Source organism: Micromys minutus (assembly GCF_963924665.1).
Source record: "Micromys minutus genome assembly, chromosome: 28".
NCBI classification, from domain to species: Eukaryota; Metazoa; Chordata; class Mammalia; order Rodentia; family Muridae; genus Micromys; species Micromys minutus.
Genome location: NC_137963.1, coordinates 39,163,638 through 39,180,785, shown reverse-complemented (window position 1 = coordinate 39,180,785; position 17,148 = coordinate 39,163,638). Strand labels below are relative to the sequence as shown.

The 17,148-nt window shown below is 50.1% G+C and overlaps 3 protein-coding genes across 3 annotated transcripts; all 3 read right to left on the bottom strand.

The window, feature by feature from the left end:
• Window positions 1–204: 204 nt before the first annotated feature.
• On the bottom strand, window positions 205–2,392 carry SPAG8 (sperm associated antigen 8; the record flags this gene model as incomplete). Its single annotated transcript, XM_080940349.1, has 7 exons — window positions 205–399; window positions 496–558; window positions 679–793; window positions 864–909; window positions 1,072–1,246; window positions 1,375–2,199; window positions 2,351–2,392. 7 exons carry the CDS (start codon window positions 2,390–2,392, stop codon window positions 205–207), a joined length of 1,461 nt encoding a protein of 486 aa, XP_080796475.1.
• Window positions 2,393–2,715: 323 nt separating this feature from the next.
• HINT2 (histidine triad nucleotide binding protein 2) lies at window positions 2,716–5,135 on the bottom strand. Its single transcript, XM_080940259.1, has 5 exons — window positions 5,010–5,135; window positions 3,550–3,690; window positions 3,347–3,451; window positions 3,174–3,246; window positions 2,716–3,076 (listed from the first exon to the last, which is right to left on the bottom strand). The coding sequence occupies exons 1-5, from the start codon at window positions 5,088–5,090 to the stop codon at window positions 2,985–2,987; spliced, it is 492 nt and encodes a 163-aa protein (XP_080796385.1). The 5' UTR covers window positions 5,091–5,135; the 3' UTR covers window positions 2,716–2,984.
• Window positions 5,136–7,888: 2,753 nt separating this feature from the next.
• On the bottom strand, window positions 7,889–14,196 carry FAM221B (family with sequence similarity 221 member B; the record flags this gene model as incomplete). Its single annotated transcript, XM_080940348.1, has 6 exons — window positions 13,406–14,196; window positions 13,112–13,255; window positions 8,809–8,919; window positions 8,440–8,637; window positions 8,199–8,318; window positions 7,889–8,055 (listed from the first exon to the last, which is right to left on the bottom strand). The coding sequence occupies exons 1-6, from the start codon at window positions 14,061–14,063 to the stop codon at window positions 7,889–7,891; spliced, it is 1,398 nt and encodes a 465-aa protein (XP_080796474.1). The 5' UTR covers window positions 14,064–14,196.
• Between the last annotated feature and the right edge of the window lie 2,952 nt (window positions 14,197–17,148).

The following is a 17,148-nucleotide window of genomic DNA, read 5'->3' as shown; positions in this document are numbered from 1 at the left end:
ATGGTGTCACTGTCCGGCGTCCAAGCCATCTATGAGGAGAACCCTGGGTGTGGAAAGAGTTATTCAGAAAAATCATTGAGTCAGCAGCTTCAGGGTGAGAGTGCTTTATGTAAAATCCCTAATCAAGGACAAGAATCGACTCCATCCAAACTACCTCTGTAGACAGAAAGATTCCAATCCCACACCTGATTGCCTCCTAAGTGCTTAGATTGGAGTTGTTCTCTTCCTTTCACACCCCCGCCCTCCTCCCTGACAGGCAACAGAAGACATTACCCCCATGTGGTGGGGGCCATTCTCAAGTTCGTAAGGCAAAGGCTGCCCCAGCGACAAAGGCACTGGCGTTGAGAAGCTGCAGTTCTTCCGGAACGGTGTGTCCAGTGTCCTGATGTTACTGACACCCTGGAGGAGTGCCAGGATCAGGACAGATGCCAACCTTCGCCAAGCCAGAACATAAGAGCCTCTCCTGCACCCCAGTACCTAGTGACCCCCACACACCGGCAGCTGTGCTGCTCGCTGTATCCAGAAGGTTTCAGGCTGTTCCTGGCGGTAATCATGAGGCTGCGAGGGAAGAGATACTGAGCAACTGCTGGCCTCTGGAGCTCTCTAAACTTCTGGGCTTGCCGCTTGCCCGTTCCTGGGCAGAGCCAAGCTGTGCGAGCAGAGCAGGCGGGTTCTCACCTTTGACGGGGCGGGAGGCCCTGTTTGCACCAGGTCCACTTTGTAGTCTCGGTGTGTTACCGACTCGGTCTCAAAGGGCTTCCTTGTGGGCGCCTGCTCTGTCTGTACCTCTTTGCTATGTAGCCATGGGAGAGATCAAAACCATTCCCAGTTTCTCTCCTCCCCTTCCCCAGTCAGGCTCTCACCAGATCTGATAGCGCAGGAACATCTCCAGCATGGCTTCTCGCTTCCCTACGGGAGGACGGGAGAATCTAGTCAAGAACCAGCTACAGAAATGAGCTGAGAAAAGAAGGTTTGCCCTTCTAGCCACCAGACAATCCACACTCCCCCCAGGAAGCCCTGTCTCCTTTTCTGCCTACAGGGCTCTTTCTGGTCCTGTCTCATACGCCGCACCTCGAAGTGGCTGACAGGTGTGTCTTGGGAGCTGGTATGAATCTTTCTGGGTGGTGCTCGAGGACATGGGCGACCGCAGTTGCATGCTCAGCAGACCCTGGTGTCCGTGTCGGAAGAAGTAACTCTCAGAGCCATCTTGCACTGGTGGGAATTCATCCAGCTGGTTGGTGGCTCTCTGTGGACCCCATGTTAAGCAACTATGAGTTCTTTTCTCATACTGGCCCTCATCACAAACTACTTACTGGCTTCCCTAGGTAGCTGGGGTAAGCCTTCAGGAAGAGAGAGCAGACCAAACCTTCCTACCTCTTCCTCCCAGTTGTAGAGGAGGCACTGGCCACGTGGCCGTGTTTTACTGAGAATTTGCTCAGATTCAACCTCTGGAGGTTTACATGGCCCTCTTACTCCAGGTTCAGAGACTTGTAGAGGTTCCCAGGAGTGTTGTGGCTTCCAGGGTGCGTGCTGATAGCATGCATTATAATCCCGGAGCAGATCTATTGGGAGGCATCTGAACTCCTGAGGAATGCAGGTGCAGAGCTTATGACAAGGGCCAGAGTCAGCAGGCTCAGGTCCCGAGGCAGAACCAGGTCCAGAGGCAGGAGCAGGCCCAGAGGTGGGACCAGAGCCCTGGCTAGGCTCAGAGCTCTGGCTAAGACCTAAACGAAGGCCAGAGCCAGAACCAGAGCCAGAGCCAGAGTCCTGAACTGAGCTATGGCAAGGATGCAAGGTGGTAGGATCCGGGCTTGAGCTGAGGTCTGCGGTTTTACAGGGATCCTGAGGAATACAAGAAACATAGTTGGGCTGAAAGCCAAACCTCCCATGGCTTCTCTGATGAGATCCAGGGCAGGTTGCTTCATAAAGCACAGAATGCGGAACAGGAGCCCCCCCTGCACATAACGCAGGTCGGGCAGTTACGGCCTTTGGGGTAGACCTGCTGCCGGAAGGAATGGGTTCTGAAATAGTCTCTAGTCCTTCAGAGCTGGGCTGTACGTCCAGAGATCTGAAATAAACGAATACATCAATTGCCAAGACTGCTGCAAAGTTAGTCCGTTGACTTGCCTTGTTCTCCGTGACTCTTACCGTGACAAAGATTCCTCCATAGACTCCTTGGTCTCCATTTTCAGACGCCACCTACTGGGTTGCCATAGAGACGGCAAACAACTTCATGAGACTGCGCACAGCTAGAGCTGGGCGGACCGGTGGAGAGATAAACAAACGCTCTCCAGGGGCGGAAGTCTTAGACTTGGTGCTCTCCAATAGTCCCGGCTTCAATCTGCCTCACCTGGGCTTTTAAGGTTCCACTAATTTGAACCCTCCCCTGCATCCCCAACTAGATTAGTTCTGACTAGGGTGACTATGGGATGTATTGGTAGCTTCAATATGAACTCCCGTTTGGTTCATTCCCTAAGTTGGAAGAGCAGTTTTGTGTGTGTGTTTTTTAAGATAGTTTAAGGATGAAAATATATGAAATTGAGTCTGAGGATGATGCTCATTGGTAGGAATGCTCGCTTAGCGTGCCCAAGGTCCTGGGTCGGATCCTTAGCACACATAGAGATGTAAGTAACGGCAAAATGGAAGGGAATATGGCACAATAGATTTGTCTATCTAGTCAGTCATCCAGGCAAATTTCTACTGTTATTTTTTCTTCTTTGACCTAGAATAGGCCATTAGACATTAGCAGATCTACACCATATAGTCCTTTAACCACTGACTGGGTCTTAGGATCTTTTATTCTATGGTCAAGAGAGCTTGTAGCCCTGAATCAATTTTCTTTCACTATTCTGGTATAGATTTGTTACATATTGAATAGAGAGAGATGCAAAATTGAGGGAGAGTAAGTTTATTAACAGCACAGGATTCCTTTTCCCGTTCTCCATCCAAGCATCCAGACCTGTGGTCCTGGGCCAGCTGGCAGGTTAGCCAGGTGGCCACTGCAGCTGCCGGCCTCCGAGTACGTGGATATGCAGGTGGTACACAGACTGTGCGCCCATCTTCCCGTCATTAACCACTGAAACAGAGCTCGAGGTTAGGGATCAGGGTCTTGGGAGAGGTAAAGAAAAAAAATAACATCAAGTTGTAGGGATCCTCGGACAAAAGCCACTCACCAAGTCGGTACCCGTCTTTCAGACCCTCCGTCTGTGCTACCTTCTTGGCCACAAGAAGTAAGTGTCCTAGAAGCTAAGGGGGGAGGGCAGAGGCTGAGGTAGCTCTCCCCATAGGAGTCAAACCTCTAGCTTCATCCAGGGCTTCTTCCAGACAAGCCCCTGACTGTTCTCACCTGCTGGTCATCTTCGTCAGCCTGGCTAATTCGAGGAATGGGCTTCCTAGGAATGACCAGAAAGTGCACAGGAGCCTGAGGAGCTACATCACGGAACACTAGGCACTAGGAGCAGCAACAGGTGAGAGACTGGTGTTACTTCATCAGGCCACCAATGACATTCTCAAGAAGGTTGGACCGTAAGGGAACCCCTCCCCCACCACCTGCGGATCTTCATAGAGAATGTCAGCTGGAAGGCTTCCGTCCAAAATCCGGGAGAAGATGGTTGGCTCTGCTCCTCCGGGAGCTGCTTTCTGGGCCTTGGCCACTTCACTCCTGTCAGACACACCTGCATTTCCTCGGACCTAAGGGGGGGCAGGTGACCCCAGGGAGAGAGCTGGCAGTAATTCCCCCAGACACTTAGCTGGGGTTGGAAGAAGCTGGGCTCCAAGTGTTACTAACTTCATTCTTCCATGAACCTATTAGTGTTTCTGCTCCAGGGAAAATTCCTGAATTTCGGAGCTTGGGAAGCAAAGGGTGGGCCAGACGGTGGTGGTCCTGGTTACAGAACTCGTGGTAATTCCTAGGTAGGATGTAGGAGTGCAAATGATTTCTGTAACTGTGCCTAAAAAAAAAAATCTAGCACCATACAGGTAAAAAGACCCAGAATGGCAGTTTCAAAAGTGAGGTCTCCATCTGGGTGTGGAGGTGTCCGTAATTCCAGCGCCTAGGACTGGGAGGCAGGAGGATCAGCTACATAGAAACTAGGCTAGTGTGGGATACGTACGTCTGTCCCCCAAACCAAGCAGAACAACACAGAGGCCCCAGTTCCTATGCTACCTTGAATACATCAGATGAATCCCCCTGACAACTTCAGAGCATGGTTTGAATCCCATCCTAAGACGGCTTGAGGCTCTCTGTTTCTATGTGTCCTTACTATGCATTTTCTGATCTTTTAAGCCTCATTACTGGATTCAGGCTTTTAATGTATTTGTCCCGACACTGGCTGATCTCTCATTTGGGTGTCAGAACTTTTCAAGTCACTGTTGCTATGCGGACCAAGCTGGCAAAGTGGTAATTCTGCCCCAGTCTCCCAAATGCTGGGATTATTAGACTGTGCCACCATGTTTGGTTTCTATACTGGACTTTTAATTCCAGTCATGTGATCAGCAGTTACGTAAGAGTTCAGCTAAGTGAACCAGGCTGTACCAGAGGGGATAGGAGGTAGGAATATCCCAGTTCCCCACCGGTTCAGAGAGGGCTGGAGTCAGTGTATTACACTGAAGTGAAGCAGTGGGGTAGATTAAATCATGTGTGGTGGCGTGTGGAAGATGAAGGAACAAAACTGGTGCACGTAAAAGGGCCAGAGGTCTGAGGAAGACAGCGGGCTAGCTCCCAGAAAGGAGCCTTCACTTCCTGCAAGGGGAGCGGCTGAGGCAGCCTGGAGCAGGCGCCCGGACAGCAGCACCCGCTCAGCTCCATCTCAACCGAGACGCCCCGGTTGTTCCGGGAAGCGGTCGCAGCCAGTTGGGTTCTTTCGCGGGCTAGAGTCAGACCTGCCCGCAGAGTCCCTGCATTTGACCCTTGGAAGAGGCAGTGGCTCCGCGGGGATGCGCGCCGCGCATGCCGGCCCCGGAACGCGCCAGTGCCTGCAAGACCCCTCGTCCCTCTGGCTGCTTCTCACCTGCGCCCCCCGGGACCCCGCGGCCGCCAGGGCTCGGTGCGCAGCGCGCATCCCCACGGCCAGCAGCACAGCAGCAGCCATCTTCCCGAGAGTGTCGCCTGCAGGCGCAACCCCATTGGTCGTGGCCCGCTGGGGGGGCGGGTCCCGTTGTGCGTGCCATTGGCTGCCTCTGCGAACGCAGGGCCAATTTTTGTTTGGTAGCGTGAAATTCTGTTTTCATTGGGTCCCTACGCAGTTTCAGTCTGAGCTACGTTCCCATTCCATTGGAAGGACTAAACCTGGGGGTGGGATATTTTCCTAATGGACTTAGGTTCACCATCTTGACCAAGCATAGGTTGTGATTCCTGAGTGGGTGGGACTTGCTCGTTCTTGACCTGTCCCTTTTAGCTCTGTCCCCAGCTGGTGGGGGAAGAGGGCGGGGCCTCGCCACCTGCTGCACAAAAAGCTAAAAGAGGTGCAGCACCTTCTCCGCATTGGACGGAGGGCGGGGTTCCGAGGACACTTGGTGTTTGTTGGTTCCAGAAGTCATATGTGAGTCAAAGTGAACTGGGACCCGGTCTTTTTAGTCTGTAGGGTAGGTACCTAGTCTTTTCTTAACAATTTCAGCCTTTAAATCCAAAGATTTAAAACATACTGTACGAAAATGTCGTTTAAAAATTAAGGTCGATTTCTTCTTTATGTTCCGGCTCCCACTTATATCAGTATCACGCAGTTTTCAGGGCATTTTTTTTTTCTTAAACGGGTGAAAATGTATGCTATATTATGTATTATATTTTTTTCTCTACTTCATAAGTGGTGTGTGGTACCGTTATTGCTGTGTCCAGCATTTTCAGTGAGGCAGGGTTGCTTGTATATACACTTTTTTTTTTTAACAAAAATTGTGTGTGCCTACCAGTGAACTATGTGCATCTGAGTGGTGTCTGTGGATACTGTAAGGCATAGGATGTTCTGGAGCTTGAGTTACAGGCTGTTGGGAGCCACCTTGTCTAGGTGCTGGTAGCTGAGTTCCAGTGCTCTTCAAATCCAGTATATGCCCTTAACTGCTTCGCTGTCTCTCCAGATGTCTCTGTGTGGGAGGGTGTAGAGGCCAGAAGAGGGTGCCAGAGATTCCTTAGAGCTGGAGTTATACACAGGTGGAGTGAGCCTCCAGATGTGAACCAAGTTTTGGTTCTCTCCAAGAGTAGCAAGCACTTGAACCCTGAACCGTCTCCCCATTTCCGCTTCGTATTTTAAAATAAACTCAGTATTTCCCTGAAGCAGCAGAGGCAGGAGGATCACTCAGGATTTCCAGGCCAGCCTGGTCTACACGGCAAGACTCAGTCTCAAAAAAAACATTACTATCATATCCCCTACAAACTCACCACCTGGTGAGTTTTGGTCTGACAAAATAATGTGAGTTACTGTTATACCTTTGGGGGCTGTTTTGTTTTTGTACATGGCCTGATACATAATTGCTCAATAGTTGTTTGTTGAGTATCTGGTGTTTTGCTGTTTTGAAGCTTTTTATATATAGTAACAAATGGCATGCTTCCTGTTATGTGTTTCAAATTATTGTTTATATACTACGAAATGGCTACATACTGTGTCCCCAGTGACCTAATCACAGTGACTCTATCAACTAAATTAGTTTTATATGATTATCACAACACATAAACGGCCAACGTTTAGAAACTTCTGGAGTTAGTACAATCTCTTTTACACACATACACTATTAGAAAACCCTTCTTCAGAGGGCTGATACGTGATCATATGAGTTTTGCCCAGGGGCCCTATCAATCTAGGCTGCATCCCTTCCTTTGCAAAGACAAATGGCCTTTTGAAATATGAGGGGATGTAGAATCGCCTTGTCCAGATCTCCAGATGTGAGACTGGAAAGCGCCCCCCCACCCCACCCCAGGGCAGCAGATGGGTGGGGCTGGGATGAGAGGGGGGGGATCGCACGAGGGCTAAGCACCAGAGCTGGATGTTTCTTTGGGTTTGACTCAGGGCAGGCAGTAACACATGTTCTTTGTCTTGTAGATCTGGCAGAGAGGGAACCCAGTATCTCAAAGGCCACCAGTGTGAAACTGTCCTGTGGCCTTTGAGTTCTGTCATTCCCTGACATTCACGATTTTGACCCTGACTCAGACCTGACTCTGACCTGGACCCCTTATTCCAAATATCCTCCACCACCTGCAGCTGCTCTCTACAATCTGCCGGCTCCGAGGCCCCGTGCTGCAGTGATTACCACATACTTGCTCCTGGACCTCAAACAAGATCCCTGTCCCTTTCATGACTCCTACAACCTGGCAGTTGTCCCGTGGCATCTCTTTTCACTCTTCGGGCTCATGCCTTCTGCCTTCTTTCCTTCAGTACCCTTCTCAAAAAGTCACTGCCTTGATCTACAGCCCACTCTGGGTGTTGTCTGATTTCTTTCCTCTACTCCTTACCCAACCTCCTTGAAGAGACTCCTTCAAATTCGTGGACACTTGGTGTTTCCGTCTACCATGGTGGTGTGAAGCCACTGCCCAAAGTCTCCAGAGACCTACTCATGGCAGCTGTCTTATGGGACCCACATACAAGGCAAACCACTGCCTAGTCTAGTCTTCAGTCTCCTGTTGGTTCTCTTGAAACCAGCCTCCTGGTGTCAAGGTCAGGAGCTTGAATGTAGCCATGACAGGAAGTTGGCTCCCATCAGCCTTTGTTCTGCTTAGGGCAATCTCTCGCCTGGAGTCAGAGCTGTGACTGCAAATTGAGTCTCGATGCTACCCGTTCCACAGAGAGGCAGGTCAGACTCTATGGGCTTCCACTTTATTGTTGATATTGGCCAGGCTCAGAAAGGCCTGTGCCAGTTCCTGACCGTGTTTGTCCCTGGAGGAAGGAAGAGCAGAGGTGAAAGGTCAGGTGTGAGGGTCAGATGTAGGGTCAGGATGGAGGTTGCTTGGGCCAGGGAGTGCCAGAGATGTAGAGTGGGAACTGGGGTGGCCAGAGGCACCCTGCATCTGGAGGGCCTCAAGGTAGAGTTGGTGAAGGACAGGCATCTCAGCAAAAGGCACATTGTCTGCTCCTGGGGGCGGAAAGCCGAGCAGACATGGGATGTGGGGTGGGCTGGGGATGGAAGACCTGGAGAGGGTGTCGGCGAGGGTGGGAGTGTCGTCTGCCTGGCCTTCCACTTATACATGCTGGCATGGTCCCCTGTTGTGCCCTCACCATAAGGTCTCTTTCCTCTTCTCTTGGTTTCCTCAGTCTCAAAGAAAGTCTCGTGCTCCTCCCAGCGCCGGTCGCAGGCCGCACAGAGGAAATTAGACTCAAAAGAGTTGCAGTAACAGCCTAGGGTAAAAGGGCACCCAGAGGAATACAAGGAGTTATGGTACCTCATCTCTTCCTGGCCACACGCCGTCTTCACCCCACAGCCCTTTCCCCCACCCGAATTCCCTTTTGCACTTGTTACCACGGTGCCTGCAGGGATGAGCTCCGGTGGCTGCGTGTTCTTCGTGAGTGTGTTTACAGCGACATTGGGCCCTCCAGGCCTTGGGGTCGAAGGTGGCCCGTTTCTTGAGCCAGAACTCACCCACCTCCTCTGGGCGGGACGGGATGAAACAGAACATGAGGCACCTGCACTGGCTCACACTGCAGGGCACCGACAGATCTTGGAGAAAGAACAGAGATGGCGAAGCATTAGAAACCAGCACCGGGCGGGCCCTGGCCTTCCTTTGCAGACCTCTCCGGGTTCACATTCATCTCTCTGTCTCTCCCTTCAAGAGACCAGACTACCGTAGTCCCTCCATAGTTGACAAGAGTCTGGTAACTTCTTTCCCACCTGAGATGATCTGGTGTTCTCTCAGCAAATGTCCACAAAAGCACTTGGACTCATCTCCTATCCGAAAACAGTCCCATAAGTAATGGGGGCAGCGCCAGCCAATGTAGATACCTATGTTTGGGGGAAGAATTAGGAGTGAAGAAAGGAAACATCCTAAACTCCCTACAAGTTCAGGATCCCCTGGAGTGGGAGTTGGGAACTCACTACTTCACCCTGCTCACCTCTGGCTCTTAGACTTTTTTTTTTTAATTTCCGTATCTCAGAGAATCACTTCCCTTCCCATCCCAGGGTTCCACGAGATGACTACGAGAGCTAACTGAAGGCAGTCTTCAGTTTTGGAGCAGGGAGATTATAGATAACATTGAAGGTGAACGCCAGGCCCCGGTGACCGGTGACTGTAGGGTTTCTTACCTCCTCCCCTCTCCATACCAGAGTCCGACCTTTCTGCAGGGTTGACAGTGAGTGAGAGATAAGCTAAAAGAGGACAGCAGGTGGTGGGAATTGCTAGTGAAGGTCCCTGGAGGAAGGCTGGAAGTTGGCCAGATCTGGTGTGGAGAGGAGGGAGGATGTTCCCTCACTAGCCAGGCCGCCTCTGCGATGCCTGTGTTCTAGTGTTATTTAACTACCGCCCTCTGTGATTCTGAGAAGGGTGGCTGATGGCTCTCCAGGGGTCAGAGGTAAGGGGCTGTCAGAAGTCGTGATCAGAACGGAAACTGTCTACGTTGTGAGGATTGGGAAGGGCATCTGGAAAGGAAAGGGAGGCTAGTATCCTGAATGGGGCACCAGCAGGCGGTTACAAGATCCTGGTTTTAGCAGTAGGGTCTGAAAGATGTTGGCTTTGTGGCAAATCCTATCACAAGTCAAGGTCGGGGCTAGGCAGCCATGACAGGAGAGATGGACAGTCTCCTGCTTCTTCCTGAGAGCAGAGGCTATCCCACCTTCTAGTTTAGACTGTTGCCTGAGTCCCCATGGGGGACTTGTAGCTTTAGGACTCATGCCTGTTAAGAGGTCTCAATAGAAATGGCACCCCTTCTAAAAGTTGTCCCCAGCTTTCCTACAAGGGAAGGCTCTGTATTTTTATCGTAATTTCTAATCCTGCCGTGAAAGATGTCAGAGTACAGATCTCCTGACTGACTGAACAAATCCCTACCGTGGTACAATCCACAATTCTGCACCTCAGGCCAGATGTTCTTATCTTACCCATGGTTTCTAAGGTTCTGAAACTTGCTCAGGTGTGTCTTTTGGCTTGGCTGCTTCAGGATTGATGCAGTCTGTCTGCAGTGCCAGGATCCTGCTCGACCCGGAATGTTTGGCCAAGAGCACAGAGAGCAAGGTCACAATGGGTGGGACAGAACCAGGACTCCACTAGAGGAACTCTAAACTCGACTTAAGTGAAGCCTAGTGGCTGAGCAGGGGATGTGTGCACATGAGCCCAAGTCCACGAAAAGCTCAAAGCTTGGCCAGTTCAAGCTTGAATGTGGGAATGAGTATCAAACATTCAGATGAAGAGTATGGATAGAGGCTAGACAGAATCCCTCAGATCCCGTCCTGTCCCATCCTGTCCTACTGTATTCTTACCCTTAACCTGGGTAAGCTGGGATCTGGCTCTGGATTCCATTCTTTGGTTCCAAACTGTCTTCCGGTTAGAAATGGACTAGGCTGTTGTGGATGTCATTCTGACTACAACTGCATAGCCTTGCTTGTACACCAGCTCTTGGTTTCTAGGAGGTATCCATCATACATACAGCTGTCTTTACACGAAGGATGCTTCCACCCTAGCCCTCTCCTGGGCTTCAGACCCACAGGGCCATCTGTCCATTACATTTTCACTAGCACGTCCCATTAAACGCTCCTCCAGCTTTCGTCTCAAACCCTCCTACCCACCTGTGTCCTCAGTTCACCAGGTTTGTGTGTGCCCTGCACCTGTGTCCCTGCACCTGTGTGCCCTGCACCTGTGTGCTCTGCACCTGTGTGCCCTGCACCTGCTGTTTCATGCACATGGTTCGTTCAGTCAGACATTTAAACCAAGTGTCACTCCAGGTATTTAACCTTTCTCAACTTATTCTACACATCCAACCATCCAATCTTCAGCTTTACCTTGTCAGTGTCTCGTGAACCTCTCTCTCTACCTGTCTCCCCCTTCGCCCAGCAACATCCTCGATTACCACTGCTGTTTCAGTGTGGCCTTCCTGTGTCCAACCTCACTCTTTCTGGACTATTCTACCACCAGAGTGACCATTGAAAAGCACAAATATGCTTGTTGTTGTCCTATTTAAAGTATTTTGGTGATTCTTGGGTGCCCTTGGGATGCAGGGCGACTCATCACCCAGATGCCTGTGCAGTTCTGTATTTCCAGAGCTGAGCTAGGTTCCCACCAACATTTGTGCACCAGACAAAACACTACAGCTATCTAAGATTTACTGTCTTCTCAAGTCCTTTCCTTTTACTTAAAATTTTTATTTTGATAGGCTCTTTTTGTTAGGCCGTCCAGGCTGGCCTGGAACTCACCATATAGACAGCAATAGCCTCAAAGGTGTGATCCCCCTGCCTCAGCCTTCCAAGTGGTGAGAATCGTAGTTGTGTGTCAGCACACCCAGCTTGGCTGTCTCTCCTTATCCGCATACAGATATTGACTCTGGCAATCTCTCCTTACAGTGCTCATTAGTCTAGCACTAAAACTGGGCGTCTTTCCTTTGTTTCTGCGGCACCCTGAGCATAGCAATTTGTTAGCCTAAATTATAATTGCCATTCTATTTTTGGTATTGCTTATTAGAGTTTAGATTATCCGAGGGATCTTTGTTTTGTTTTGAGACAGGGTTTCACTGTGCAAATGAGGGACAGTTTTATCCTTGAGGCCTTTCTTGCACTACTGCTTGCACCATCACAGCTCAGTGCTTGGATATAGTTGGTGCATAATAACACTTAGGAAGAGCTCATGGTTCATACTTCTCTGCACATCACATATATTCTTAGGGAATCTTGAATCAAGATCCTTGACATCAGAAGGATACAGACCTCAGATAGCTTAGTGTGGATCAAGCACACAGACCATTGAAATATAAAAATCCTAAACAGTAAGGGGTGGACAGGAGGCTCTAAAAGAGCAAAAAGGGGACTAGACAGAACCTGAATTTGCAAAAGAGGAGGAGGAGAAAGAGGAAGAAGAGGAGGAGGAGGAGAAAGAGGAAGAAGAGGAAGAAGAAAAGGATGAGGAGGAGGAAGAGGAGGAAGAAGAGGATGAAGAAGAGGAGGAGGAGGAAGAGGAGGAAGAAGAAGAGGAGGAGGAGGAAGAGGAAGAGGAAGAAGAAGAAGAGGAGGAGGAGGAGGAGCAGAAGCAGCAGCAGCAACACTAACTGATGATAACTGAACAGATTTTACAACCAGTGGGGACCTGGAGATGTTAAAAGTAACAGAGATGAGGGGAGAGGGTCTATATGTGGAAGTGGTGCTGAATTAATCACATGAAGGAAGCAAGGATGTAGGATTTTCCAGTTGTCTCTGTATCTTATCTGGTTGACATAGTTCCATCATAAGCATGCATGGAAGCAGGAAGGCTCAGGCAGATGTAGTGCTGTCTATTCATCTAGGACGTCCAGGCTCTCTGAGATTAATAATCTTTATAGGTTGTGAAACTGGGAAACACAGGTCGACATGTTTACATGTAGTGTGTCCTGTGTTTACACAGCTCATCTGCACACCCATTACAGAGACGCTGCTTCCACTCACAGGACTATCAGGAGTTATTCTTGGACTGGAAATAGAGCTGTGTGCAGCATGCTTGTTTGGCACAGCCCTAGCACCATGAAATATGTGGTGGCACACACATGTAACCCTAGCCCTCAAGAGGGAGAAGTGGGAGGATCAGAAGTTCAAAGTTATCCTTAAATGTCACCGTTGACTATATAGAAAATTTGAATAGAAAGGACCCCTCAGGGGGTTTTGGGTACTCTGATGCTCATGGATTTGGCATGAAGAAATGAGAGTCTTTAGTGGAATAAAGGAACCAAAATCTTCTGACATATTCATAGGAGGCAAGGCTCCTAGAAGGTGTCCAAGGCCCTGGGACCTTAGGGCTGCTGTGGTGTAGACAATCAAGGTGCTTTATCTTTTTGCACATATCTATTGCTACTTGGACCTCACATTAAAATCTCCACATTTTTCAGGATAGCCCACCTGCTCTCTTTCTAGATTCCAGGCATGTGGCATGGCCATTTCCACATTGAAGAGGCAGGGTCCCAAATCTGTTGGATTGGAAGCTGTCCGAGGGCCTGTTACAGGCCTCCGGAAGGCTACCTGGGCTCACCTGTCTGGATGGCCTTCAGGGCGGAATTCTTCTCCCATTGAAAAAGATTGTTCACCTGATCATCAAATTGCATTCTGTGCATTTCCTTAGCCACTTCCACCAGATCTGCCCGCTTAGAAGGGACCGCTGGGTGGCTTGCATTACCTGGGAAGGGAGGGCCTGAGTGACCAGAGGGGAGAGAAAAGGCCTTAAGATTATGAGGATTCATATGCAAGAGTAACCCAGTCCCCCACTTCTGAGTAGGTCAAAGGTGGTGCAAAAGCCATAGGAATGGGGAGAGGTAGGGACAGTTACCACCAGCTCTCTTCTCCTTCTTCTTCCTTGCATGAAGCTCTGGCTGGGCTGCAGCAACCTTACTCGTACCCACTGTCAACTCATCTTCCATGGCTTCCCACTCCTTTACAGATGTGTCCTCCTTGGGCACATCTTGGGCCTGGGTTGAAGGGTCTGAAAAGAAGTGCTTTGGGAAGTGCTCAGACTCAGGGACTTGTGTCTGTAGGACTTTATCAGAGGTAAGCTCATGGTAGGACTCAGTAATTCTGCCTGTTGGTGAGAGCTCAGGAGGTTCTTCTTGGACTTCAGAGATAGGATCCTCATAGGCAAAATTCTCCAAAGGAATCCTAGTGATGGCTTTTTCTAGAAAGGTCACAGAATTGGGAGACATTTGGGGTGGTGGTGTGGAAGGAAGCTCAGTGGTATCCAACTTTAAAGAAGTTTTAGAGACAGAAGGATCCCGGAGGTCCTCAGAGCCCTTGGTGCCAGGATTCAGGGAAGTAGATGTTTCAAAACGGGCTTCTAGAGGCTGGAGATATTTCTGTGAGCTGGAAAGCTGCAAAGGGGTTTCATGGGCAGTGGCCTCCTGCAAGTCTTCAGTACTGGGATCCTTTAAAGAAGGGGGCTCCTTTGCATCCTTAGTGGCCTCAGGGATTTCTGTGGTTTTATTTGCTTCCATCTAGTGGCAGAATAAGGTATAGGCTCCATTAGGCTGAGGCTGGAGGGTCTGCAAGTCAGGGCAGAGCCCCAGGATTCACAAATGGTACCGGATAAGGAAAGAATTATTAGCGCACTTATGACATTAGAAAGAAGAAAGAAGTCTGACTTTCAGGGTGCATTGCCAGGAGGGTCTCTTATGTACCCCCACATGGCATTTTAGGTTGGGAGGGAGCTGGGATTTAAAGATGGGAGGACAGAAGCAGTCAGAGTCTCATCAGTAGACGGTAGCACAGGACCATGCCCCAGGAGGGAGCCTCAACACGGCTACTTTGCCAGTCCAAGTGCAGAGTGTGGGGCGTGTCTTAAGACCCTAGAATTGTGGCTCTGGAATGCCTGAGTGGGGTTGGCTTCAAAGAGTACAGGAGAATGCCACAGTGCACACATCCTTTGTCCAAGGATACCAGCCTCCCCCCTTAATCTCATTTATGTTTAACGCTTTAACTACTTCCAGCTACGGGCTGTGTCCACTGCACTCCTCCTCCTCTCTCTCCTTTCTCTTTCTTTTGAAGGCCCTCTAGCCCAGGCTAGGTTTCTGGGTAGCTCAGGCTCTTTCCCAACGCCTCATAGGACTCTTGCCTCAGCCTCTCAAGGATGTGAGAATGGCATTATAGGGGTGTGTCACCATGACTGGCTCCCTCTGGCTTCTAAATCTGCGTCTCTGTACTGGCTGGTTTTGTGTCAATCTGACACAAGCTGGAGTTATCACAGAGAAAGGAGCCTCAGTTGAGGAAATGCCTCCATGAGATCAGCTGTAAGGCATTTTCTCAACTAGTGATCAAGGGGGGAGGGCCCAGCCCATTGTGGGTGGAGCATCCATGGCCCCGCCCATTGTGGGTGGTGTCATCCCTGGGCTGGTAGACCTGGGTTCTGTAAGAAAGCAGGCTGAGCAAGCCAGGGGAGCAAGCCAGTAAGTGACATCCCTCCATGGCCTCTGCATCAGCTCCTGCTTCCTGACCTGCCTGAGTTCCAGTCCTGACTTCCTCTGGTGATGAACAGCGATGTGGAAGTGTAAGCTGAATAAACCCTTTCCTCCCCAACCTGCTTCTTGGTGATGATGTTTTGTGCAGGAATAGAAACCCTGACTCAGACAATCTCTAACTCAGATCTCTCACGGTCATTCCCTTGTGTTCTAGCTGCACCATGCTAGGCATTTCCACTGGGAGGTCTCACTGGTTCCAAACTTGGAAATGCATGTATTACCCTAGTCTTCAGTAGTTCCATCTGCAACCAGAACCACTCCTACTCTTCCAAACACTCCCCTCTCTTTCCCTTCAGTGTGTCCATGTTCTTATTATGGTCTGTCTGGTTGTACAGTACCACTGACTGTCCACTACCACCTCAGCATATCTGGCCACTCAGCCTTTCCTTTAGGACACATTTTATAAGCAGCCCAAACCTTACTCAGGCACCATGTACTTGTTGGGACCAGATGAGCCTGGGAGAGAGGCAATGGAACAAAACCACAGGGACAGAATGAATGGCTTCTCTCCAGGGGCTGTGAGAATGAAGGTGCTGAATTTACCCTAGAAAGATCCAAGAGGGAAGCTCTCTTCCTTCAGCAAGATCTTTCAAACACACAAAACCTCTGAACTAGCCCAATAGATGACACCCAAGTGTCTTGGCCTTGACATGCAAGGTCTGTTGTCACTGCCCCAGACCCATTTCTGGCGGTAAGGAATGTACTGAGGGCCTTCATATGCCGGCCAAGTATCTGTCATGGAGCTACACCCTCAATCCTTGGATTTTTGAGACAGGGTCTCACTGTATAGCCCTGGCTGGCCTAGAATTTGGACTAAGCTGGGCTTTGATCTGGCAATAATTCTCCTGACTCTGCTTCCCAAGTATTGGGATTACTAGCCAGTGCCACCACTTGGGCTTCCAAAGCAGACTCTGTCCTGTGAAGTCTGTCATCATTTGTAAGAGCTGCCTGAGGTAAGTTTCACTGACCTGCAGTCTGCCCCATGCTTCCGAGACAGTAGCAGATACCTTAAGAGATTGCATCTTAAGCTCCTTAGAGAGATTTCTCAGCAGAAGACCTGGGTTTAATTCCCAGCATCCACACGGCAGCTCACAACCATGTGTAACTCTAGTCTGAAGGGCTCTGACTCTTGTCTTCCGGCCTCCACAGGCCCTGCATACGTGTAGCGTACAAATATACACAGGCGGACACACCCATACACATAAAATTAAAGGTTTTAAAAAAAAGTAATTACTTTCACTGGAGTCTTTCTAAGGGGCAAATTCGGAAAGGGGTAGGGTAGAGTAATGAGAAAATGGTGAGAATTCGGACGAAAAGTAGAGGATGTGTGGGGAGGGACAGAAGGTGTTAGGAAAAGGAGAGGGGTGAAGGGTTGGGGTGGAGGGCTGTTTGAAAAACTACATACCTCTGGGCTTAGGCTTGGTGGTTCCAAGTGCTTAGGTCAGGACCTTAACCTGGATTGGAGGGGGAAGTATTGATCCTGACCTAGGGAATGGTTTTGCTGCTGGTGAGCTGGGCTGTAGGTGCTAAGTGAGAGAGGCCTTGTTGTTACATTTGTTTGGGGAGACTTGGGCATCTGCAGCAAAGGGAACTCTGGCCCAAGTGGAGGAAGGGCCGTAAAGGGAAGGAACAAGAGAGGTCCTGGGCCAATGAAGGATGTGCTCTAGAACCCAGGGCAGGCTTCGATCACCCGGGCAACAGAAATGCCAAGTAGTCTCCCAGGCAACAGAAGTCTTCTGGTCACCTCCTGCGTGGGTGAGGTTTCCTGAGCGGGCCGCTTTGGATCTAGCTGGGATCAGAGTTGAGTGAGTCTCTCTGAAGGCTGTGCAAACAGGGATGGGAGGGACATGGCCCAAGAGTAGCCTGTTATTTTGAGTTTCTAGAAGGTTCCTGTACCACGTGTGAGCGGCGTTCACAGAGTCGAGGACCTGAGAGGTCACCCCGGCTGGGTGGTTAGGGTGAGACAGAGGCTCTCCGGTAGGCAGCGCAGCAGGCTTCAGTTGGAAGCCAATAGCAGTGGGTAGGGGCGGGCTTTACTGAGAGGGACCAATCGGTGGGGCGAGGG